Here is a 26542-nt window from a genome sequence, read left to right as displayed (position 1 = left end):
GGACATGTTTGTGGCTGATCACAGAACAAAGGGGTCTAGTGTTTCCCTCTCTGCTCTCTTGCCAACCACATACTGGTGACCACTTGACTTCCTTCCTCTAAGGTAAGAAGAAGAAATGCAGAGTAGAAATTAAATCATAAAAAGAAACGAATGATATAGAGAAAAACACATTCCTGGATTGGTACAAAAACAAAAATTACACTTATTTTTTCACTTCTTACATTATCCTTTGAGCATATTTTCTATACAAATAGAGAAGGAAAAATCATAAATCCTGATTTTTGTCCAACTGAGATACACATTTGATAATCCGTACACAGAATTGGGAAAATGTATTATGAATTGACATTATTCAACTTTAAAGTTTCAGTTAAAAAAGCTACAGACTGCTTAAACCATGATTCACACCTTCTCCCTTCTGATGCAATTTTGATCATGTATTTTTTTGTTATTTTTTAGACATAAAATATATATTTATTGTAGAAAGATGTGAGAATAAGCAAAAGAATAAGAATCATGGTGTTCATAGTTTACATTTTGCAATATACAGGGAGATGCTAACAGATCCCTTCTAAAGATATGCAATGGGTTATCGTACCTGCATTAACTGTTGCTGCACCGCTATCCTATGTAATTAGAAAACTACGGTGATAAGAACATTTAATGCTTAAACTTTACTCACATTACCATCATTATTATTTTTTCTTAGCAAAGAAATTCCAACAGTTGGGATTACCAGGCAAAAGGCCATATATGTGTTTTTAATGTTTGTAACGAGACAAACTGGCTTCAGAACGGTCGGGTGGGCAATGAAGCCGTGTTTGGCAGTCGCCGAGACGATACTTGTCCCTGGGTCCTGGTCCCAACTGGGCATCATCATTATTGGTCCTCTTTCCTTTCATTAGTACACATTTTTAAAACAGCCTTGACTTCTTTCTGGGGCTGCACTGCAGCCCTGGACCCTTCCCTCTACGCCCTCCTGTCCCCCTTCCGTCACAGCTGGCAGACCTGCCACGTGGCTGGAAGGTTCTCTCTGCCCGGCAGACCCTCCCTTTCCTCTTACACACGTTCTCTGGTCAATCTCCCGTGTGCCTAATAACATCTTGGCATCTGCTTCTCACAGGACCTAAACTAACACAGGAACTTTGAAGTCTTTCCAGCATTTGGTATAGTGATTGGTTTGCCTAAGTATTTTACCTCTTTGGTCAGTTTTGATATTTATACTCCCCCAGATAATCATCACTTTCAATCTTTTCTAATTTACTACCATGGTTATTCATGCATATTCTCTAACAGTTTTTTACTCATCAGTACCTATGTTTGCATACAGTGTACCTGCATTTCTTCTTTTCCTGAGTAGTCTCACCAGAGCTTTGTATGTGATTAGTATTTTCAAAGACGCCCATCATTTTATTTATGAGTGGTTAGTGCTTTGATATTCTTACCGTGGCATTAAATGTGGGGCACTAGGCAGTGTAGCTCACTCCAGCACACCTTAACTCAAAGCTGTAACAGGTTCCACAGGCTTTGTTTTCTTTTTTTCAAAATCCTTTAATGAAAACTAAGGTCAACCAACAAGTCCCCACCAGCAATGTTCAGCCTCTCTGGTTTGTGTGTGTGTGGGGGGTGTCTCAGAATTGCCTTCAAACCATGAAGGGCTGTCATATGAATGGGGGACAGGTCCATTTGAGTCATCATGGGTGACAGAACCATCCCCAATCTGTGGGCCTGTAGGGAGGCAGATTTTAGTTTAATGAAAAGAAAACGCATCCATAAGAAGCAAACTGGGCTGCCCTGGGAGCAGAGGCAGGGGTTCCCCCTCAGGAGGGGCTCAGGCAGAGGACAAGCCAGGTTCCTCAGAGGCCTTTGACTTGATGACACAGAAAACTTCTCGGCACAGAGTGTCCCGCCTCCTGGTGCGCACACCCTCATGTCATCCCCCTGCCTGAGCACAGGCCAACCCAAGGCTTGCTTCTGACAGAGCTGAAGAGGGCAAAGGGGATGCACATCACTTCTGCGGTCATTTGCATGAGGTCGTAATCATCCCCCCTCTCCTTGGCTGGCTTTGATGAAGCCAGTTGCTGCATGCGGAGGCCCACACAGCAAGGGCCTGGGGGCTGCCTCCCACTGACAACGGCCAAAAATCTCAGGGCCTTCAGTCTGACAGCCCACAAGGAACTGAATCCTACCGACAACCACAAGCTCAGAAGTGGATTGTTCCCCAGGGAGTCTCAGATGAGACCCCAGCCCTGGCCCACACCCCAATCACAGCCTTATGAGACCCTGAGCAGAAGACGCCACTGAGCCCAGATTCCTGACCCTCAGAAACTGAGATAACAGATATGTGCTGTTTGAGCTGCTAAGTTTGTGGTAAGGTCACACAGCAATAGATAACGAATGCACATGCTTTCAGCTCTGATTCAGCAATCACCATGGAGATCACCCACAAAAAGTGAGCTCCATCCATGCAAGCCCATTCCCATGACCACAAACGTTAATGAAATAGAGGGACTGACCCCCAACAGAAACAGCATATTGTGAGCAACCCTAGTTTGTTTCCATATCTGGAGCAGCCCACGTATCCTGCCAGAGATGTGCAAATGGACACAACCCTGCTCCCTCCACATGCCCTGGGCAGGGTTCTGCATAACACAGGTGATTCTGCTCTCTTAAGTCACTGGCCATTTATTTTTCTGTCCTTTCTTCCTTCAAGAACTTCCTAAGGAAGACAAGTCTTACAGACTCTACTATCTGCAAGAATATCATATACACATTTTGTCTGTAAGAAAACTTACCATAAGTGAAATAAGCCAGGTGGAGAAAGACAAATGCCAAATGATTTCCCTCATTTGTGGAGTACAACAATGGGGAAAAACTGAAGGAACAAAATGGCAGCAGACTCAGAGACTCCAAGAAGGAACTAGTGGTTACCAAAGGGGAGGGGTGTGGGAGGGCAGTTGGGGAGGGAGGGAGAAGGGGATTGAGGGGTATTATGTTTAGTACACATGGTGTGGGGATCACGGGGAGAATAGTGCAGCACAGAGAAGGGACACAGTGGATCTGTGGCATCTTACTACACTGATGGACAGTGACTGCACTGGGGTGTGGGTGGGGACTTGATAATATGGGTAAGTGTAGTAACCACATTGTTGTTTCACGTGAAACCTTCATAAGAGTGCATATCAATCATACCTTAATAAAAAATTAAAAAAAAAAGAAAACTTACCATACCCAGGAATATCATCTCCTTTTCTCTCTCTCTTTCAGTTTTCTTACTTTGATGGAAACCTCGCCAAACCTAAAAACAAACAAATGGTTACTTGTTTAATACATAAAAGAAAACATTGTCTTCCTGTCCCTTCCATAGAAACTGAACGTTGCAAATGATTTATGTCAAGGTGATACACATGTGTGTTGCTGGAATATTTTTCCTTCTGTGATAACAGGCAGAAATTAGAAAGAAGAAAAATCACAGAAGGGGCCTATACCACTGCCTGAGGACCCAGCCGCAGCCCCTGGAGCAGCCCCCGGTCCCAGAGCCGCCCTACGGAGCAAGGCATATTGGAAGCAGTGCCTGGCACCCAGGGACCAGGCAGGACCCACAGTCGCTGAAGACCCAGGAAGCGAACCTGCCAACACAGCCGCACTGCTGCCCAGCAACAGCCTCACGCCTGTCGGAGTGGCTAGTATCAAGGAGAAAAAGATAAGAAGTGCTGGCGAGGATGTAGAGAAAGGGACCCCTTGGGCACTGTTGGGAATGTGAACTGGTGCAGCCACCATGGAAAACAGCACAGAGATTCCTTGAAAAATTAAGAATAGACCTACCACGTTATCCAGCAAGTCCACTTCTGGGGATATATCAGAAGAAAATGAAACTGTATCTCAGGGAGGTTTCTGCACCCTCAGGTTCACTGCAGCACTATTCGTAAGAGCCAAGACTCGGAAACACACTATATATCTGTCAATGGCTATAAGGCTACCGAAATGCTACCCACTGTGTATACAAGGACTCTAAAATATCAAATCATAGAAGCACGGAGCAAATTTGTAGTTGCCAGAGGCCAGGGTGAGGGAAATGGGCGAGGCGGTCAGGCAGCACAAACTCCCAGGTGTAAGATGAATAGTCCTGGGGACCTAACGTATTGCATGGTGACTAGTTAGTGACCCTGTGCAGAGAGTTCATCTTAAATGTTCTCACTTTAGGAAAAAACACTAACTATGTGAGGTGACGGACGTGTTAATTAACCTTAGAGTGGTAATCACTTTGCAATATACATGTAAATCAAGTCATGATGGTATACATCTTCTAAGTACACATTGCTCTATGTCAAATGTATCTCCATAAAGCTGGGGGAAAAAGAAATGGCCTATAATTCTTGCTGTGAGATTCCCCTACTAGGTTTCTTCAAGAGAAAGTCCTAGATTGCAGGAGGTGGCGCTTCATGGTTTTAAAAGAAAAATTTCCACTGTAATGTGGCAAAATGTAACACAGTAACATCCAAGAAGTGCACAACTCAGCACTGAACTCAGTTTAAAACTTCCTAAGCCCACAGAGACTTGGAAGACAATGGCCTCCTATCCGTCTGTCCTTCCCACTCCTCCCCCATTCAGAAAATCAGGGACAAACGTCCTGATCTTCCGGCTCTATGTTATGTCCTTATTCTAACATTCTGATTGGTGTCACCTCGCCTCTCTGCACTTCCCCGTAAGCAACCTTAGCCCCCATTTGAAAAAAGGTGGGGAAGAAATCAAGAGCGCTCAGCTCCTCTGATGGGGAAGGAAACCCCAGGGCGCAGCGCCAAGGGACAGGCCCTCCGGGTGCTGGTGCTGGTTGCCGGGAGGTCTGAGGATGGCGCACGCATCTTCAAGCTAGCAGGTGTGAACCCTGCTCCTTTCTGTAATCCTATGTCTGGGAGTAAATGTATTTTTAAAAATTCAGCACAGAGTGTGATCACTGAATTCTTAGCAACATTCTTTCCAACACTTATCAATGATCTTTAAAGATATGTGAACAAAATGCCCCATGTTTTGTACTTATTCATGGTAAAATGAAAAAAATATGACAAACCTTAGTTCAAAGTGTCCCCTGGGTAAGATAATCCATCTTTCTGGAATTTCACGCAGTTCCACAAACGGTAGGATTTTGGAATTTCGAGTTTCAGAGCTCACCCCTGACCTGAGCCAAGACACCGTGTCCCCCGACACCGAGAGCCCACGCCCTCACCTTCTGGATGCGCAGGGCGGCAGTGCTGGGATCTGTTCCTCTATCCCCGAGGAGCCTGGCCTGCTTTGCTCTGCATTCTTGAAGGAAGATCTGCTTCATGAACATCGCCCTTAGGCGACCTTGACGTGCTCTCTCAGAGACCTGGATTAATCTAACAGCCTCTTCTAGGGGGATGGCCTTTGTAGGGTATTTCTAGAAAAAACATTTGAGATAAATCAGTGCTTCAACATGCTCATTACATCAATTGATCACAGAAACATCACACGCTCACTTCTAATACAACCTTCTAAAAGTCCCCCAATTGCTGCTAAAGTGTTATATCTACTCAACACTAATAATTTTTCCCACAAACTATGTGTATTTTGATAATATGCCATGCTTATGCTGTGGTCCCGTGTTTAAGGATCCCATACGCGTGCTTATGAATAAAATGCTAATTAGTTTCACCATATTTTAGGTTGGCAGCAAACTATACTGGGAATACCAATAAAATGGATTCAGTAAAACTTGAAATTTTATCAATGTTTTATTAACAGTAGAAACATATAAATCAAAAACACATCCCAAATACAAGAACTTGAAATGCTAAATACACATGAAGTAGAAAGGTGACTTTAAAATCAATTACAGAATGATCTAGGGATTATGACTAACATTAAAATCATTCTAGGAGTATTAACTTTACAAATGAAATGTCTTCCAGTTCCTACATGTTTGCATTTTAAAACATTCAAATGTGGTGGGTTCCAGTAAGACTGGGAGGAATCAGGGCTGGCGCAGTACGATGTCTTCGGAGATCTCGGGTGTGGGTGCGGACATGGAGGTGCGGAGGGGTTAGTCAGGGGAGGGGCTGTGCTGTCTCCCAGGGAGGGAGGCTGCTGGGGTGCCCAGAGGCCAAGAGCGCTCAGGCCCCAGGCCCTATCGTCCTCTAACCAAGAAGCTGGGCAGTGGCCTGGCTTGGGTGGAGCCTCAAGCATGGACAGAAGAAGAGGGAGAGGGCATTTGAATTAAAAAAACAACAACAACCCAATCACAGGCCTGATCCTTTGCAGGTCCTGAGGGCAGCGATGGCCACCCGATAAGGATATGGTGCAAGACGCGGGGCTACGGTTGGTCCCCAGGGCCACTGTTTCCCAGGACGATCACTTTTCTGTGCGATGGGGTGGGGTGAGGGGCTGCCCAGGAGGGAATGAGGAGGAGGGAGGGACATGCCCAGAGACCCACGGGTGCCGTATGTCTCTCATCAAACTCACAACGCAGCCTCCGAGGCAGGCAGTGCTATGACCGCCCATATCTAGGCAGACGGAGGCTGAAGGAAGTAGACTGACTCACCCCCACCCCAGGGTTATCAGGGTGGAGCCCGCGTGAGGGAGACTGACCCTCCTTCCTCAGGGGGGCACCTGGTGCGTTCTGACCAAGCCCTTTCACATAACCATTCCTCAGTTTTGCCTTCAGGGAGATCTCATCCCTTCAAATTGGCAGTGAGCACACATTTTCAATAATGTACTTTGCACATAGAATAAAATTAGTATTGTTCTGGTATTAAATCAGATGCTGTACGTAAAAGAACTTAAGCACATGGCAGGTGCCCAGAAAACGTTAGTGATTATCGTGCTTACCGCCTTTAGGATAACACACTGCCATTCTAAACTTAATTACAGCCCCTACCGAAAACTTTACAGGGTTGGAGTGGTCTACTCAATATGACAAAGATTTTTGAATATCTATGGAGGCCCCAGGAGTAAAGGGTAAGCAGTACCTAGGTAGGAGTAGACAATATTCACTCATCAAAATTCCTCTCGGGTACACACTGCATATACCTTCAAGAATAAGCAGCTTAAAGTGAGAGTAGAGGCCAGTGAGACATGGCAGGCATGGGAAAGTCACAGAGAGGCCGAGGCTGCAGCCCAGAAGCCCATGCTTTGCTGGGCATTCAGCCCTTCTGAAACGGGCTCTACCTGACCGAGCAGGCGGAGCGGCCAGGGCTGGATGCCAGGTGAGGGAATGGACAGAGACTTCCCCACTGCTGACCCCGCACAAACGGAGAGGCGTGGGGAGGGGCAACAGCCCCGAGGAATCTTCAGGATTTTACTGCAGCGTGTACAATGTAGTCTGCTCCATTTCCCCTATAAAGTCTTCCGTGAATTCTGCACCAACCATCAAGGCCTCATGCCAGGGGCTCCTTCTGGGAAACTAAACAAAGTGCTGAGCGCTTTGCACTGACCGATGCTGGGCTGAAGGCACGGACACAGGGGACAGGATGCTGAGATGACCCCCAGGCCAACTGGCCTTGGAATCCACTTCCAGGAATGTATAATATACAAGAGGGGTTGGTCACAGGGGAGAGACATAGGGTGCAGGGATGGCCCTGAGTAAGGTGGGTCAGCAGATTCTTGAGGAGTGCTGCATCAAGTCGGGCTCTGCTGAATCCTCAATCACTGTTCTGGCAGCTGGGGTGCTTCGAGAGGAGCAGGCCCTCCAGGCAGCATGAAGCCTATGCAAAACAGGAGAGCGTGGGGCTGGCTCATACAGTGCCCGTGCTTCACTACGGCTGGCAGACAGGGCACATCCTTCTCCCTCCCCACTGCCCTTCCGGATGCACCCGGGCTCTTCCTCAGCCCAGTGACCCAAGCGGACATATGCGTGGGGCTACCTGTAGGCAGACCCCGGGTGCCGACCTGACTGTGTGCCATGTCCACACCTGTAGGCCTGGCGTAGTTTTCCCACTGGCCCGTCTGTTTGCACGGTCAGGTGCCGCCTTGCTGCTGGGGCACCCAAGACCAATCAGAGACAAGGGACTCCGAAAGGCATAAGCAGCCCTTCCAGAAGGGTGATATGGCAGTGCCATGTGGAAAGGACTGGAAAAACGTTGCTGCCCACTGGGAGGTCGAATGGGAGATGACTGCAGGAGCCCGGGTGCCGGAGCTAAGTCAGTGGGGAATGGATGAAGGTGCAGCTGTGCGAATCTCGGGGTGAAGGAGGGACGGGGCCAGAGCCGGGGCTGGCTTCTACTTTTACTTCCCAGGGGGGTCTTTAGGGACTTCTCTCCCTTTCCCCACAGCCAGTCCATGTGAGGTGACCCAGGTGTCACTTAACTTGAAGTTATAAAAGGTCAATCAACATTTTTAGGAAGTATAGCAATTTTTGAGTTCCTAGTAAGTTATCACAGCACTTTTATGAACAACACTCAGCTTCTGACTTCTCATTACATTAATCTGAGATGAAAAATTAAACTGAATCAGCAATCTACTCAATCTTAGAGATACCTATTTAACCAACAAGGAATGTATTTTGATCTCCACTTCTAAGTTCTGAAAAAATAATGGTTATGAATCCTCAGCAACACACCCCAGAGTCAGGCAAGATCTTGCACACTTAATTACAAGTGTGCAGCTCTCCTCGCACTGAAGAGAATTTGTTTCTCAATTAGGAGTCGCAGAAAAAGGAGGTTTCATAGATAATGGAATAATGTTGGTTAAAATGATATACAAACCTTGCTAGGTGTATTTAGTTCAGTGTCGGCTAATATTTGAGCAAGAATTTTCTCTCTTCCCTTTATTACTTCCAACTTCTCCTTCAAGAAATACTTGGGAATTGGAATGTCTAATTGTTGCTAGAGAGGGAAAGAGGTAGCAAAAGAGCACGTCTGTCACAATTCCAGGACTGAAATTCATGATAACAGTAATTCACTATAGTAACAGTAAGGATGCATGCAGCAAAGAGGCCCACTTGACTTCCCCTGCTCATTCAGAGATGAGGTCAGCGGAGTGGGGAGAATTCATTACCACCGAGAGGACACAAATAGAGTCGTAAGGGAAAATCATGACCACATCCTTGTTTTAGTCGTTACAGTAAAACTTCAGTAATTCGTATAGGTTAGGCCACAATTAACCAATGATAACCTAACATCGCTTCAAAGAAATAGCATTTCAGCCTACCTAAAATAATAATGCAAATCAGCATAGCAAATTACTGAGCTGTAGAGATATTTGAATTAATCTAATAACTAATCATTAACACCATCAACTATTTGTATATAAATGGTCACAATGTTCTCTAATAATTTGATTTTTATCTACACTGCCGCATTACAAACATGTACAAAATTAATTTGCTTTATTAGGGTACTTGTGTTTTATATAATATAAACTTCTCTTCTTCACTTGTGCCTATTACCATATATTTCAAATTAATGGAGGCCAAATGAATATTTACCAGTGCAAGTTCAATAACCAGGAGTGCAGATGTGTTATGCAAGGATATGGGTGGCTCTTGGCCAAGCCCATGGAGGAACACTGTCCTAGATCCTCTATAAAACAATCCTGGTGACTTCTGGTCAACCGGTCAACTGGGGGAAGTTAAGGTTCTGGTTCTCAGGGTCAGCCCCCTTTTCCCATCCTGGTGTGGCCCCCGACACCCTCTCCCTAACCCAGGGAGTTCTGAACAGGCTTTCTCCTGCAAACAATCACAGCATAAAGGGATATCTTTTTTTAGGACTTGGTGGGATGGCATCCCCAGGATTTCTGGAAGGTTGTAATTATTTTGAAAACCCAAACTTTCTTAGGCTAACAGAATTTTGGGGTGAATGGAAAGTGAGTTTCCAAAGTCCAGTTGGTGAATGTGGCCTAGGGATGGGGGGGGGGGGGCAGTCAGAGGAGAATGCTTATACTTTGATTTAATGCTATGATTTTATTTATTAATAAGCATCATCAGGTGTTATAGTTTTCTAACTTTTAAAGCAAAAATTTATTGACATGGCTCCATCTGGTCCATTCAGGACCATAAAATTAGAGTTAGGATTCAGAAGCTGAGGAAATGGAGCAACTGAGAATGGAGAAGAGGAAGAGATGCAGGGTGCCCAGCCATGGACCTCCGGGGTCCACCCAGACACCCCGTGGCTTCCCACTCTCTGTCGGCTGGAATCAAGGACACTTCTCATGGCAGAGAAAGCCACTCTCTCCCCAGAATGTTTCTCTCTATTACGGACCTATTAGGATCTAGGGCAACTTATGTGGCAGGTTCAGCCAAAAGGGGGCACAGATAGGATTTGGGACCTCGTGTGGTCAGGGCAGGAACAGAGCTGAGAGTCTGTCAGCAGCGGGGATGTGTCAGAGGTAAAAGATGCCTTCAGGACGCTGCCACTTATTTCTGCTCCTCTTGGTGAGCCTGTTATGTTCTTTCTCTGAAGAGCAGCTTCGTCTCTTCTAGTGAACATCTGATGAATAAAGGCTCACAAATTTGAGAGACCACAGTTCAGACTCTGAGATAGAAACAGGTCTCTGACTGTTTCTGTCTTGGTTTCAAAATCTCTCAGGGAAGGACTGGCTAATGCAGACCCCAAGGTGCTCATCCCTGAACCAATCAGCTGTGGTCAGGGGTGTGGGTCATACTGTACAGTAGCTGGGTGCTGGCCCAACAAGACAGGAGCTGGGGGCTATGTGGGTGATGACAACAAAGGCCCAGGCACAGAGGGTGCTGGCTGGTCAGGCTTCACCCTGAAATGCAGAACTGGGAGTACCTAGAGGTGGGCACACGGGGGTCTCCCTGGCCAGGGCACTGTTCCTAGAGTCCATGCTGCTGCTGTGGGATGGACCTCTAGCCACCTGGAGCTCTGTGTTGTCCATCTGCACCCTCCAGCACTGGGAGAACTCAGTTGATAGCCTCTTATCATGAAGGCTTCTGATGATGTCACTCAATCATCACCCCACCGAACACCCAGTGGCTCCATCACCCCACTCAGTGCTCAGTGGCTCCACCGTCCCTCTCAATGTTCATGGCCGTCAGGAGGATAACTAGCTGAAGCAGACGGGCTGACTAGAGCAGTATGAAAAGCAGGGAAAAAAACTGAAGGAGCCCATCATATATTTCATAAACTCCTTACTCCTTAAATTCAGGAATATTACTTAATATTCTTGGGATTAAATTAATACATTTAACTTTCCTTTATTAATCATTTTAGGAGTATGATTTAATGACTATTTCACATTTGTCCTCACTTGTTCTTGATATTTTCACACGTGTGAGTAAAGTACACATGACCTAAAGAAGCTGGTGCTTTAACCCATATGCTCTCAGAACTGAACTCAACAAACACAAGTTTTGGAATGATCCTCAGCATTTTCCTTCATTTCAGTTATTCTCATTTCGATAAAATACACTAATAATGCTAGGAAGGTCCATTCCAGAAAGAAACATAACCTTTATGGAATTTATAGAATCCCAAGTATTTTCAAAAGGAAAAAACATTAAACACTATGTAGAAAATTAAGACACTGTCTCCTTTCGCTCTTATTTTAGGGAACTGCTTCTTTCAAAAGGAGGACTGAGCTCATAGGGCCGTGACATTGAAGGGAGGTGCCCACAGGCTCCCGGCCAGCTCGGCCAGACGGAGGCAGAAGAGACGCAGGGCGTCCAGCGGTGAAGGTCAGGGGGCATCAGTGGGCAGGGAATTCGCAGGAGGACATGCGGGGCATTAAGGACAGAGGGAGGGAGCCCCTCTTTCCCGTCTGGAGCTCCAAGGCCCGTGCTGAAAACCCCCCAAGGCATCAGGGACCCAAAGCAAAGGCGGAGATGCATCCACCTGGGAAGAGCTGCCAGGAACCAGCAGGCTCTCGTCCAGGAGATGATGGGAAACAAAGCCCAGAGGGAGATTTCCTTTGGAAACAGAAGTAGGGGCCCTGCTACTGGAAATTGGGAGGGTTTGTGCCACAGGATATTGGTGAGAGGGTTGGCCTGCTCCATTCCAACAGGCCTGGACCAACAGCATGGTGACAAGTGAGGTCACGTCATGCTAGGTGTCCAACAGACCCAGGGACTGTGCAAAGACCCATCTGAGCCCCAGATGGGAGGAGCATGGTCCTCGCCCACGCAGAACGGCCCGACTGAGGGCTGTGCTTTGGCTTCTACTACAGTAACAACTAGTAAATATGCCGAGAAAGTATGGAGGATATTGGTTACTGGTCTATATATCTTATTTAAATAACAAAAAGAAACTAATAAGAAAAAATCTGAGTACTTACGGGAGTCAACTTTAGATCCTGTAAGATGTCATCAAAATAATGAAACTCAGTTAATTCCAATTCAACCATTTCATTCTTCAGCTCCAGGATGCGACCCATCACTCCATCCAGTAGTTTTCGGATCAGTATTCGTTTCTGAGGATGGACAATCTGGTCATAGACATTTTCCAGGTTTCTAAAGATCTGCACATATTTTATGTAGAAGGTGGCTAACATTTGGAAGATGAAAACTTGATTTCTGTGTGGTTCTATCACCTTCTGAGACTCTTCTTCAAGTAAAGAATTGAGGGCTTCTTGGGTTTGATCCCACATCTTATTATACATTCTGAGGGAAGACAGAAAGTTTAGACGATACAGTGAGTACAAATTCCTTTGTAAGCCATACACATGGGCTTGTGGTGCAACAAAGTATAACACATCATCAAATGTGAGCTAAGAATACCGCATGTGGTTACAAGGCTTTTTAGACCATGTCCTGTTTTGATATGCATGTGATTTTTGGATATGACTGCTGCTATTATCATCAAATAAACAATTTAAAAAGCCTTTGACTTAAATGAGATAAAGTGATTCCTCATTAAAATCATAAAGCCCATATTATTGTACCATTTAAAAGATGAAGGAGTTGATAACCAGAATAGCTAGCCGATTCATCCACATACACAGCTGGTGGAGTAGAAATCAGAACCCCCACTTTGGAAAGTAACCTAGCATTATCCTATACAGCTGAACTTAAGTAGACTCTGTGAGTGAGTAATCATAACCTAGAGAAACCCCCGTAAGTTTCTATCAAGAATGATTGCAGTAGCATTTCTTTAAAATAACAAAAGCTGGGGGATGACCCGAATGCCCATGAGTAAGAGAGTGGATAAACTGCGTATATTCACCCACAGACTATTACATAGCCATGAAAAATGAATCACAGCTATAAGCAATAACTATGAGCTTTAGAACCATAATGCAGTGCACGGAGCGTGGTGCAGACTGGCCCGGAAGGCCGACCTCCAAGGGCTGCAGCAAATGAGTCGGGGGCGCTGGGGAGTCAGGGAGAGTGAGGAGTTGGCATGTCCTCCCCACTGCCTCCCCGGGGGAGTCTGCAAATGGTTGGAGTCTGCTGCTGCCCAGGGCTTAAGGTGGTGATGGTTCTGCCATTGCCTGCCCTGGGATGCCACATTGTCCCTTGCTGGTTTCCCTAGGCTCCATTCACACCTTTGTCACCAGTCCCTTTGTTAGCCCCTCGCTGAGTAGCCTTCCTTTTCCTGCCAATGCATTCATGGCAGATTTTGAAAAATATATTTTTTGAGGGGGTGGTTTTTGGCTCTTTTATATATCCAAGAACCAGAACTGAAAAGCTAACTGGAAATTCCGTGTGTCTGGGAAGAGGCTTAGCCGGGGCACAGGGGGTGGGCAGGATCCTGTCCTTTCCCCCAGCATATGGGGAAACCCGTGCATGTCAGGTCTGTCTATTAGGTCTTTCCTGTGCTGGCCGAGGCGGCTCCAATCTCTGGCCGAGAAGCAGTGGGGCCAGGGGCCAGGGCTCCCGCACCCTCTTGGCTGTCAGCCTGGGCCTTGCTTCCCACGCTCACCTGGGCCTGGAGCACCAGGCCAGGCTGCCTGCAGGCCCCTCTTCTACCAGGATGGGAGTGGCTTAGCCCTGCTCTCTGGGCTTGGAGTGCCCCTCCTGCAGGTCTACAACCCACCCTCCGGCATGCAGCCCCCCTCCGAAGGGCCAGACCTCGCCTCCTCTTCCCGGGGCTCTGCCAGAGCTGCTGGCTCTCTGCCACTCCCCTCCCCTGGCCTGCCTTTCCCCTCAAATCCACATCTGCTATCCTTCCTCCTCTATATTTTCTTGTATCTCTTGTCAAATGTGCAAATAGTCTCTTGGCCCATGGGTGTTTACAGTATTTTAAATTCTTTATTGACATTTTGGAGGTGACTCCTGGGAGGTGGAGGTAAATATGCTTGTTCAATCCATCTCCCTTGCTGAGCTGGGGGTCCCTGATTGACCTTCCTCTGCTCACTACCAGGCACCCCCCCAGGTGATCTGCATCTGGTCCACTCTCTGCCCTTCCTTCCTTACCCATGCGCCGTGCTTTCTGTGAGTAAAAAATCGTGAACATTGCTTACTGAAACTCCGAGCGCGCGTCACACTCCGACGCTCACAATCTCCCGTGAAGCGTGGCTCCTACTACTCCCACCAAGAGGGAGGGAGGCGGCTTAGTCCTAAGTTGCAAGGCCGGCATTTGAACCCAGGTCTAGTGACTCTAAGCTCAGACCATCATCCGACGCGGCAGCATCCCCCTTAACCTCTACCAAAAGTAAGAGAACCACCCCCGCCCCCGGGCAACCCCCAGATGCACAAAAGCAGTTTTTGCCAAGATGATGGGTGAGAAATAGAACTTTGCCATGGTAACATCCTGCTGTCTGCTTGCGAACGAGCCCGGGGACCTTCCCACCTGCTCGCTGGTCATCTGCAGGGATCTGCCTCAAACACAACCCGTTTGTTCTGCATTGGTTTTTTTGTTTTTCTATCAATTGGCGGGGGGTTCTCGGTATATTCTGGGTGTCTGTGTGTTCCCTGGCTTCTCATCATGACCCAGGGTGGGCTGTGGGCACTTTCCCGCTGCCCCTGTCCCAGCTGGGAAGTGTCCCACCTGGGACTCACCTGGGGTCCACAGCCTGTTCTCCTGGTGGGTGTGGCTCCAGGCCCCACAGGGCCGCAAGCCCAGGACACATGGCCTCTTCCCGTCCCAGGACCTGGCCAGGCCCCCTGGGTTGGCCTGCTCACTGCCCAGAGTTCCACCCTGCTCCTGGCACAGAGATTTTTTCAGTTGGATTAAAAAAATCCAAGGTTTTAATTTTTCAACTTGAAATATTTTTATTTTATAATTAATATCACACTATTAAATATATGAATACATAATGCTAGCAAAATATTATGAACTAATAGAGATTTAAAAGAAATTTTCCAAAATAAAACTTTGAAACAATTAAAAATTTATGAAATACTTAAAAAATACATCTATTATTTTTATGTGATTGTAGCAGAGATGGGAGATTTTTCATCTTTCTGGCGAAAAGCTAAAACTCCCCCTTGGTGAGAAAAGTCTTTTGCGTTCCGATGGTGATGACGATGGTAACAGCCCTGTCACCGTTCTAAGCACTTTACATGTATTAACTCACAAAATCCTCAACAACCCTAAGAGTCGGGATTATTATTTCTCTGTTTACAGAGGAGGAAACTAGGCACTGAGGAGTCGTTGCCCAAAGTGGCATGACCTCAAGACAGGACTGCACCCCCGCAGCCTGGCTCCAGAGCTCATGCTCTGAACCACGTGACCTTATTGCCTCCTGTCATCAGGGTGTAAGCAGATGAGGGGTGACAAACGTGTGGCACAGATGGGATGAGCACCCCAAGAAAACAAGGAGTTATAATTAAACATACACTTGCCCTCTCCCTCAGCGCCCCCCGGCTCGGACACTGGACACTGCCTCTGGCACTCCATCTGGGAGCTGGTACCAGATTTCTCAAAACTCAGCAATATTTTTAAAATACTGCATGTGAAAGAGCACTCTGCTAGACAACTTCATTATAAAAGAGAATGTTTTTAGGTAGAATTCCATTTAGAACGGGGCATTTTGCTCCTTGCATAATCAATGACTCTTTATTCGAGCAACCCCATACAAGAACAGTAACAAAAGCCACATCTCCCTGTTTGAGGCGTCAGGATGTGTTGGTGACCCCGCTTGCCAGGCCCCAAAATCAGGACGGGGAGGAGGAAGCAGAAAGGGCCAAGGGTACCACCTCCAGCAGTCAACACGGCTTGCCACATGTCAGCCTGGGGAACAGGACATTCTCAGATGTACCAAGAACTTGAGCATGGTCCTCGTTTACCAAAACCAGACTTCTAGAATCTGAAAGGGGGCCACAGACCCAAGGCACTCACTTACCTGATGGGGTCATGGCTGCACATACCAGTAGGCTCAAAGAATGTTCACATAAAACAGAAAAACTGCTTGGTTCGTTCTGTGGATTAAATAGGATTTGGGGCTTAAACCTGTCACGACAACATCTCAGAAGAAAATTACAGGCCAACTTTGTTTAGAACTTGGACCTGAAATTCCACTTAGCAAACAGAACACAGTGCCAGATCAAAAGAATTGCTCCCTCTGACCAAGGAGGGGTCACCCAGGAATTCAAGAGAGTTAGACATAAAGGCTGAACTAAATACGGAAGCAGAACAGTAAAAACCACAAACTATTTCCACAGATGCCAAGAGAATGACCAAAAAATTTAATTTATGGCATATGCCTGATTAAGGGTACTGTCCACATACCCCAAAGAAGAGACGATGGTGGCCTCTTTGAAATGTTGAAAACTAGAGACCAAAAATATTTTCTGTAGAAAAACACTATAAATCTAAAACATAGGAGTAAAAAAGGATGAAGCAGACAGAAAGGAGATTAACATAAAGGATTTAAAAAACAGCTTCTATGTGACACTTCTGCAAAATTCAAGGAAATCGGTAACAAAATATAAGAAGTCAACTAGTATAGCAAAGTTGTAAGAAATAAAAGCCACAGAAACTAAATGCAGAGAAAACTATGCAAAATGAAAACCTGATTCACAGTACTGATAAAGAACATTAAACATTCAAGATGAATATGGTGGGAGTCACAAGATGTAGCTGAAGAAAATTCTAGAATGCTAGCTGCAGAGACAATATCTGCTTGTGCCTGGAGACATAAAATAAAAAGAAGGCAGACTCTTGAGACTGACATGCAGATTTAATATTGCCAAGAATTTGGAAATAATATCCTGGAGACTATAAATAAATCTAGTCATAATTTCTAAATGTGGGGGTGGAGCCAATAGTAAAAGATAAAGGGCCTTTATCAGACTTCAAAGCATTTGGCCATCAGTATGCATTAAGGTTGTGCAATACCGCACAGAGGCAGCACCCGTGGGTGCAGGTGGGGTGACCTGGATCCCACATAGACCCAGACCCACCGTTTGCAAGGGATCTCGGGAAGAAGAGGCTTCTCCCAGGGGAAACAATAGCCAAATTAATGGAAAACACACCCAGAATCTAGGAAGGCCCAGACTCTGCTCAGGGACAGACCCAGCCAGCGGAGGCCTGCTGAACCTGTTCAGTGCACTCGGTGGCACCCATCCGTGTCAGAGGATCAGGATCTCGCCAGGGCCACAGCAGGGCTGACTGCTGACAGGAAGTATTGGCCAAAGACCACCCTGGAGCTTTGCACCTCCCAAGTCCACTGTCTCGGCTGCAGCCTCATTCTTTCTCAGCTGCCTTCTGGCGACCCTTGCTGGAGAGACTGGGCAAAGCTTGCTGGCTGCTGGGGAATATGGGATGGGAGCCTGCTGACCCCGTGTCACCAACGCCTTTTTCCCTGGAGACAGGCTTCTGTGCTTTCCAGTGTCCTGCTGCCCCTCCACGTGTCCTCTGCCCACAGCCCCACCACACTCTGGACTGGCAGGGGCACTGCGCCTTAGCCGGGCCAGGTCGAGGAGCCCCCATTCCCTGGCATCTCTGTTCCGGCTTGAGCACCGTGCCTCGCTGCCCCGAGGTCTTGGCCTCTTCTCTGAGTCAGTGCTTATGAACAAAGTCTGAGACAAGGGACCTGGCAGGAGGATTTTTAAATTTACAAGCATTATTGAGATATAATTCACATTCCATAAATTCACCCTTGGAAAGTGTACAAACCAGTGGTTTTTAGCATATTCAGTGTTCACAGCCATCACCTCTGTCGAATTTCAGAGCACTTTCACTACTCTGAAAGGAAAGCCCACTCCCATCAGCGGTCACTCCCTTCTCTCCTTCCTCCCAGTCCCGGCGACCACGCATCTAATTTATCTGCCTATTGTGAGCTTTTCACACAAATGGAGTCACAGACTAGGCGGCCTTGGTGACCGGCTCCTTCCACCCAGCACAGTGCTTTCAGTCCGTCATGCCGCAGCGTGTGGCAGCACCCTGTTTCTTTTCAAATGTCCCACTGCATGCACACACCACACCGGGTTTACCCAGCCATCAGTTGATGGGCATGTGGGTTATTTCTGCCTTTTGGCTACTGTGAACGCTGCTGCTATGAGCATTCCTGTGCACGTTTTCATGTGGGAGTGTGTTTTCATCTCTTGAGGATGGTAAGGTTTTTAGAGGTAAAAGTGCTGTAAGTTTAAAATCAGAACCGGCCTCCTGAGGTAGCTGGTCTCAGGCAGGTCACTTAACCTCCTCTGCCTTTGCTTCCTCAAGTGGCACACTGGGATAATGACGCCTGTTCTGGACGCCCCAAAGGATTATTCTGGGATGGGGTAACAGATGTGAAAGTGTTCTTGAAATTTTAAATGTGCCTTGTAAAGAGAAGGTAATATTTTATCCATGAGACTACTTATAATTTTTTTTTAAAGTACTTGATTGGTTTCAGACTTGGGCGTATGACCTAGAAATGCTACAGATTTTGAAGTCAGGAGCATGGATGGAGGAGGCTCAGTGTGACAGCTGAGAAAGACCAGACTGTCCTCTCTGTGGCTTGGCAGTTTTCCTGCAAGCGGGCGGGAGTGGGGCGGGGGGGCAGGGAAGGGCTTGAATATTCAGACACACCATCTACTTGGATAGAAAATCGAAATCTTGCAAAACAGGAATTCTCCCTCAAGATATTTTATACAGGTTAACTTCAAACTCCTGCAATCCTAGCTAGCAGTTCGCCCTCTTTCCGGGATACTCCCTTGGCCTCCTTGCTCTATGGGCGGCCTTGAGGGGATGGCTTCCTCTGCAGTCCTCTCAGGGGAGCCTCCCTTTTTGCCAGACTCCTCCGGCCATTGGTGTGGAGCAGCGCCAGGGTCCTTGCTGCTCATTACTGCTTCCAGATCGTTCCTCCTGCCTCCCCTTGTCATCAAATGGCATCACCCTGTCCCTCCCTGCTGCCATGTCTGCCATCTGCAATCATCTTCCAGGTCCCCACAGGATATCTACTCACTGAATAACGTCTACTGACAGATGATACACTGCCTTCTCACTTTCCTATGATAAATGACCTGAGTTCCTCTCTCTGAAGCCAAGAACTCAACCTGCCCACTGGGGCCTGTGTCCTCACTGGTAAGGACATCACTCCACCTCTGTCTCCTCCCGTATCATCCTGTTTCCTTTACCACTAGGCCATTCCCTTTAGCAAACACACATGCTATTGTTGCCTACTAAAAAAAATAAATAAATCTGTCTCCAGACTCCATTTCCCCAGCCACCAGAGACAGCAAAACTTTAAAACATTAGTCATGCTCACTGTCTACAACTTTCCCTAGCCTCTCCTACACTCACTCTAGTCAATCTTCCTATCCCATCACAGTTCTCTCCTACCTAGTCTGAGAAGCCTTGGGCAGAGGCGGCCACTCTGTCCTCTCAGAAACATTATGATGTTTCTAACCCGGCTTCCAGGGCACTACAATCACTGTTCCTCACTGATCACACCTTGATCCCTTTGCTGGTTTCTCCTCCCTCGTGTCTTACCACAGCAGAATCCAAGGCTTAGTTCTTGGGCCCTTTCTATCTTTGTCTACACTCCTTCCATGTCTCATAAAGACCCTTTACACCAACAGCGATCAAGTTTATACCTCATACATAGACCTCTCTCCTGAACTCAAGACTTGAATATTCAACTGCTTACCTGATCTCCACTTGATGTCCAATAGGCGTTTTAAACACAACACATGCAAAACTGAACCCCTGCAAATCTGAATTCCTCCCACCTGCAAAATCCCAGCAAGCCCGCAACCTCTTTGCTTTTATTTTCTCGCCTAGAAAATAGGGTTAATAATAGTATGAAGGCCGGCTGGAGCTCCAGTGCCTGTATTGACACCATCTACCTGCCGTATATGAACTGCTTAGATTCTTGGTGCCTAAAATGGAAATAATAATGTTAACAGCTCCTACATTACAGGGGTGTTGTGAAGATTAAAAGTTATTATTATAAGCACTTAGTGCCCACAGAGTCAGTACCATAATACATATTTGAAATGATCATTATGAGGACCAAATGAAGTAACCTCTGTGCAGGTGCTGTGTAAACAGCACAGCCCTAGGTAAAGACTCTTCAGTACCACTACCACCTGACTGCTGTTCCTTGGTGCAGAGCAAACTGGCACAATGAACCTTCTCAAAATCTTTCTTGAGTTAACACAGGACCTGGGTGTTTTCACAAAGCAATCCATATAATACTGTTAAAGATTAACAAAAAAGCAGGCGATGTACTGAAGGTACTACGTCCTCAAAAATACATCCACAAGGGCTTAGCAGGCATGGGAAATGGGCCTGGAGGAGCGCATCTTCACGGGGGAGGAAGGATACCTAAGTGTATGAGATTTCTGGTCCACAAGCTGATACGCTGTTCCCAGGTGTATGCTTTTTGGCTAAAATGTAAAAAGGGAGAGGGGCGCGTGTAAAAAGAAAAGAAAAAAATAAAAGCAGAACAAGGCATTTTCGCTCGGAGACGCCCACGCTATGGCTGTGGCCTGCCAGCCCACCACTTACGCGTTCGACATGTCTGGCTACTTTCCCTCGCCCGCCGGGGAGCTCTACTGCTGCTTTCTCGGACAGCCGCAGCAGCGGTGCGGACAGCACGGGGCGCCCAGGGGGAGGTCCTTCCGGAGGGAGGGGCGGCGATGTGCGTATCCTCTCGCTTGGCCAGAGAAAGGCCCCAGCCGGGGGGCGCGCAGGCTCGGAGCAAGGGATTCCAACGTTCTCGCCCGACCCGGGGCTCCGAAACCTTGCTGTGGCCCCTCGGCGAGACGCGGGGCGGAACCTAGCAACGGACACGCGACGCCTGCGCACTGCCGCTTCGCTCCCGGGCAGGTACGGTCTCGGCGCCTCTGCGCGCCGCGCGCCTGCGCGGCCGTCGTCCGTTTCCGTGGCAACCGCGCGGGACGCTGGGGCGTGCACGCGGCTCCCTGCGGGTGAACGAGCTGGTGGGAGCAGCCGCTGCGAGGGAAGCGCAGTGAGGAGCGGACCCCACGCCGCAGACTGCACCCTGTGGACTCCGGCCCGTGGACACGCCTGGCCAGCGCTCTCCGGGCCGCCGCTTTCCTGTGTGCCCCATGTCCATCTACCTGCAGATATGTGACCTTGCGCTATATCCGTAATGATCGGAGCCTCGGTCTTCCCATCTGTAAATAGGACATTCGTTTAGTCAAAACTTTATTGGGCATCTTCTCTGGGCCAGGCACAAACTTAGGTTCTGGGGATACAGGACAGATGCAGACGCCACCCTTCTGCGGCTTAATGAAAAAGAAATAAGGCTCTAATGCGATGTAAGTGTAAAATGCTATGGGGATGTTTGTTACTAGGTCGCTCTGACTGCTTTTATTGTCCTTCACTTTTACTAACTGTTGAGATTTATTTGCAAATTTTATAATCTGCAGTCCTCCAGGAATATGCTCAGAACTAATAGTCAAAGAACATGGAGAAGACATCCATGTAAAAATGCCAGAATAAATCTATTACAGAACCTCTCCCACGATTGCTAATGAAACGAACAAAAACCAGCACACACACAAAAAGGTTAGAAACAAAAAATTAAGTACAACTTCATGTCATAAAGTTCAAAAACTTCCCAGTGAAACAGAAGCCTGCAGAGGAGGCTGGCATCTAATCTCATCCCCACTCCCCAGAAATCCCTACTGGGGAAAGAAACCAAGTAGAGAAAATACTAAGAATTCCCACTAACACTTTCTGGGACAGAGAAGACACGAACCTGAGAAGGAAGGTGAAAGGGTGAGTAAGCAAGCCCACCGGGGGAATCTAGGGGAGATAACACTCTCGTGGGTGCAACCAGCTTACCACCCACAAGACCTGAGCAGAGCTGGGAAAGTCACTAGCACCTGCCATTTTCTAGGACTTTGTACTGAATTGAGTCAAGATGCTAAGTGGAAGCGCATTTTGTTACAGGAATAGGATACACTCCTAACAAGGGTGGGGGATAGTGGTAAGAGTTTACCAACATCTCAGAAGAGAAGACAGAGCCCAGACCTTGCATAGATCCACGAGATCAGCCCTTATCCTCCCTGTATGTACAGGCTATAGAAATGTAGATAAAAATGCCATCTTCCAGCTCTCAGGCTCATTCAGCAAAGTGAGAAACCATCGAGGAGATTTTGTTCACATTATATTTGAACAAATAGAGGATTTGCAAAGAGCAGTCCATATTAAATATGAATAAGATAGAAAGAAGCAGCATATCCACTATCTGAGTCCCATACTTCAGTAAAAGGGGAAGAAAGGATTATAGCATGGGTGAGGCAGGTGAAGAACTTACTCTGGAAGAAATGTAGCCAAATTGAAAATTCTTTACATGTGTTCTATGTTCTGGAATAAGTTAATATGAACATTTATAGAATAAGAGCTGAGAGAATATACATTAATGAGAAGGGACAAAAAATTATATAGCTAAGAAAACCAAATGAAATTCAGAAATAGTCTAATATAGAAACCATATTAGAAAAACCAAGAAATAGACTGGGCACAATTCATCTCAATTACTGCCTTAAGAGGAAAAGCTTGAATCAATTACAGTGAATGTAGGGGAAAAAGACTGAGACATGTAAGCATTTAGAAAAGGGTTAGTTGATACTCCTGAAAAAGAGAACTCTAATATTAATTTTTTTAAAGATAAAAAGAAATGTTTCTGCAATAAAAGCTAAATCTGCAGATCAAAAGTTCTTACTCTGTTCCAGAAAAAACTGATATAGAACAAACACCACCAAAGATATCTTGGTATGTTATTGAACTTCAGAGAGAAGTGATAGGGGAGAATCTGGCTGGCCTCAGATTTCTCTACCACACCGCTCAATGTCAGATGAAAAAGTAGCAGTATTTACAAAGTTCTTGGGGAAAAAATGTGAACTAAGATATATCTACTCGTTGAAGTTAATATTCCCAAATATGAAAGAATTGGCACGTTTTCAAATTCAAGTAATAGAAAACTCAATGACCAATGGCTTAAACAATAAAAGGGTTTATAATCTCCCTTAGCAATATGAATAGAGGTGAGACAATTTTGCATTGATTATTTCAGTGACTCAGTTGACGTCATCAATCTTTAATGGTCTTTCCATCTTTTGGAGCTCTTATCCTTAGGATAACATGTCATGTTGGATGACTTCCTTCATGGACATAAAATGTCTGCAGCAGCCCTAGACATTAGATCTTTGCTCTGTAATATCTTGAGAGAGACCATCTGGCAGATGTGACCACCACCACTGTATTAGAGAAATCAGACTTTACTTGCATTTAAGAGAGAGAGGTAGAGAAGAGAACTAAATCAGAACTCTACCTGAAAGCAGAACTCTACATGGAAGCAGGCAGTACGGGCTGCTGTGCAGGTAAAATTCAATGTGAGCCACAGACTATGAGCTCTTCTAGAAAATAAATTACTTGATGAAGAAATCCAGCAATCAAATGATACAGGTCATGTTAAAAGGGCAAGCCAGTACTCAGGGTGAGAAGGCAGGGGAGGACGCTGTCCCAGATTCTGCATAGCAGGAGAACTAATACAGCTGTCTTCTGATTATGTCCTATGAGCTTTGCAGTTGCTACACTTTCATTGACTACTTATTCTATGCCAGGGACTGTTTGGGACCTGACATACATTCATTCATTAAATCTTCTCATTATTACGTGGTGGTTAATATTTTCATCCCCACTTTACACATGTAAAACACAGGGAAACATCTAGAGAGGTAAAGCAACTGTATGTCTAAGACCATACTGCAGCTGATGATGGAGCTGGTCTTCAAACCATCTGATAATCTCACTTCAAAGACTAAATCCCTATCATCTTTCTATTGCTAGCAACACCTGTTTTAGTCAATTATTTGTTAAAAAAACGGTTTTTTTTTGCAAGAAAAATGTTTCTAAAAAGAGTGGTTCTCTAACCTCTTATCCTTTAAGAAAATATTATTGCTACCTAATTATGTAGATACAGTAGAGTGATTTCTTTGTCCTCAGTATTTTCTAATTTATGCAGCTTCAAAAATTAGACTGCCAGGTTTCTGGGAAAATTCATCTTCTCAAGCGTCTGGATACCTGTGAAGTCATTTGGGCAAATACTTGTTGACGCTCATTCTGTGCGAAGTGCAACAATCACCACTGTCCCCCGGGAAGAGATAGTGCTGGTAGGAAGGAATTCTGCCTCCCAGGGAAGAGGAGAGAATCATGCAGGAGGACTCAGGCTCTGCCAGCCCAGCTGCATTTCCCGGACCAGGGACAGGCCTGGAAAAGCCTTCAGACGTGGTCCAGTCTACCACATCAGCTGCCTGAAGCCCCAGGACAATCCTTTCCTGAGCACCCCTTCTCCACCAACACCCTGGCAGGGAAAGGGACGCCTGGCCCCTCTAGAAAGTCTATTCTGGTTTTGGACAACTCTCACTATTATTCTTCGCTTTTACAGCAAGCTTCCAAGGCAAAATAGAACAGCCCTCTTATACAGGAGCAACCTTTAAATGCCCAAGACCATGTGCCCCCCTAAAGTCTCACTGACTACAGGGCAAGTTCCCTTAGGTTCTTCACCAAAATGGGATTTCAAATTACCTTGTAATCACTCTGTCTGTAGCACTGTTCTCAGTCGGTGTCCTTCAGACATAAAGCAGTGAAATAAAACCTAGATGGGGGCTGGTAGGCACTCCATCAAGTAGCCCCAAGGGCCCTACCTTGGGTCTCACACCTTCCATCTGCTCTTGAGTGGCCACATCACACTGTTGATCCACATGGTGGTCACAGTCGGCCAAACCTCTAACTCTTCCTACAGGCTCTCCTGCTGAGCCACCTCTGCCACTCCGTGTTCACCGTCTCATCCACTTGCATGGCATCCCTCCAATCTGCCCCCGGCTGTGAAAGAAATGTTCTCTGCAAGAAAGTCAGGGAGCCTGGCAGCACAGCATGACTCAAGGTGCCATCAAGTGACAAGTAAAAACCTGCCCAGCCTCCCTATCATCTGGCTCACATTCACCTTGTCCCCACCAATCCCACGAGGCCTGTGCCAAGGGCATCACTGATGGACGGCTCTATTATACCCATAGCACTGTCCTTGTCTACGAGGCTAGTAACTATAGAAATTTAAAATAAGTCACGTCTCATGTGCCTTGCTTTCCGAGAACCCAAGATGCTAACACTTGTTATCTCTGCTTCCTTTCCTGTGAACCCACAAATCATTTTAATGATCTGTTCTGGGATGGCATGAAGTTCACTAGGCCAGAACCTGACCTTATTTGCTTTTATGAGTCACCAGTTACTCAGAAACTCTTCGTCGCACTCTGCTGTAATTCAGCCAGACCCAGGGATTGGCACCTCACTTACCCCAAAGCAGCTCTACCTAGACCTCCACCTGCTGCTCAAGCTACAAGAACAAGCAGGGCCTTATCTTACCACAAGGTGGTGAGCAAGCCGCTGGCCAACTGCTGAAGGCTTCCCAGGGCCGTCACCTCAGGGCCCCTCCTCCACTCACTAAGCCCCTCCCATTCTTCTCAGGAGCAGCAAGGCTAGGACACAACCAGATAGGAGCACCTTCTTCCTTAAGGCCAAGCTGTGCACACTGAACGCAGTTGGCCCTAGCACCCGCCCAGGGGAGGGCTGGAGCACCCAGTCTGGTGGTGCTGGGGGATTTTGCTCCCTGAAGCACCTGGGTCTTATGCTCCACCCTCCCTGCCATCTCTCTGTCCTGCTGAATCCCACCCCAGAGGCTACCCTGCCTCGGTAGTATGGGGTTATTTCTCTTCTAGTATCAACATACTAAGTTCATTGTGTTTAGTAAAAATACCTGTGCTTTGCTGGATGTCTGAGGCCCAAATCATTATTCCAACTCGCCTTTCCAGTGACTTCCTCTAAACTGATCAATATTTTTCCCACAGTTGGTATTTCTAATAATTGATGCTTTATTTCATTTAAATGTCTTTGACTCAGCCTCATGACCTAACTGCCAGGTCTCTGGGAAAATTCATCTTCCCAGTCTTCTTGATAGACATGAAGTCAATTGGGCAAGTATTTATCAATGGCCATTCTACCCAAAGCCCAATAGTCAACACTATGCAATAGAGAAGGACGGCTCTGAGATGAGTTCTGCCTTCAAAGAGTAGAGGAGAGGGCGAAAGGTCAGAGTGCCGAGTCCCCTGGGCGTTTAGAAGGGAGAGGGGTCCCGCTGCTCCCTGGAAACGTAGCAGGTATTGTGCGGCAGGTGGGGTCTGAGCTGGCCATGTAAAGGGTGAGGGGGCTTTGCCCTGAAGAAACAGAGGGAGAAC

The 26542-nt window shown here is 46.7% G+C and overlaps 1 protein-coding gene across 3 annotated transcripts in view; it reads right to left on the bottom strand.

Annotated features, from left to right (window-relative positions):
- The window catches only part of DRC11 (dynein regulatory complex subunit 11), a 157192-nt gene extending 135469 nt beyond the window's left edge, over positions 1-21723 (bottom strand). Inside the window, exons 1-5 of one of the 3 annotated variants that reach the window (XM_037009733.2) lie at positions 20787-21723; positions 12244-12568; positions 8718-8837; positions 5225-5416; positions 3227-3298 (exon numbers count right to left, since the gene is read on the bottom strand). In XM_037009733.2, coding sequence (XP_036865628.2) covers positions 3227-3298; positions 5225-5416; positions 8718-8837; positions 12244-12568; positions 20787-20797 — 720 coding nt within the window. In that variant the 5' untranslated portion in view covers positions 20798-21723. The remainder of the gene's footprint in view (positions 1-3226; positions 3299-5224; positions 5417-8717; positions 8838-12243; positions 12569-20786) is intronic. The other 2 variants (XM_037009732.2, XM_037009735.2) reach the window with 2 other exon arrangements.
- Between the last annotated feature and the right edge of the window lie 4819 nt (positions 21724-26542).

This window comes from Manis javanica, chromosome 12 (assembly GCF_040802235.1).
Source record: "Manis javanica isolate MJ-LG chromosome 12, MJ_LKY, whole genome shotgun sequence".
Classification (NCBI taxonomy): domain Eukaryota; kingdom Metazoa; phylum Chordata; class Mammalia; order Pholidota; family Manidae; genus Manis; species Manis javanica.
The sequence above is the reverse complement of the archived record's forward strand: the minus strand, read 5'-3'. Positions and strand labels throughout refer to the sequence as shown.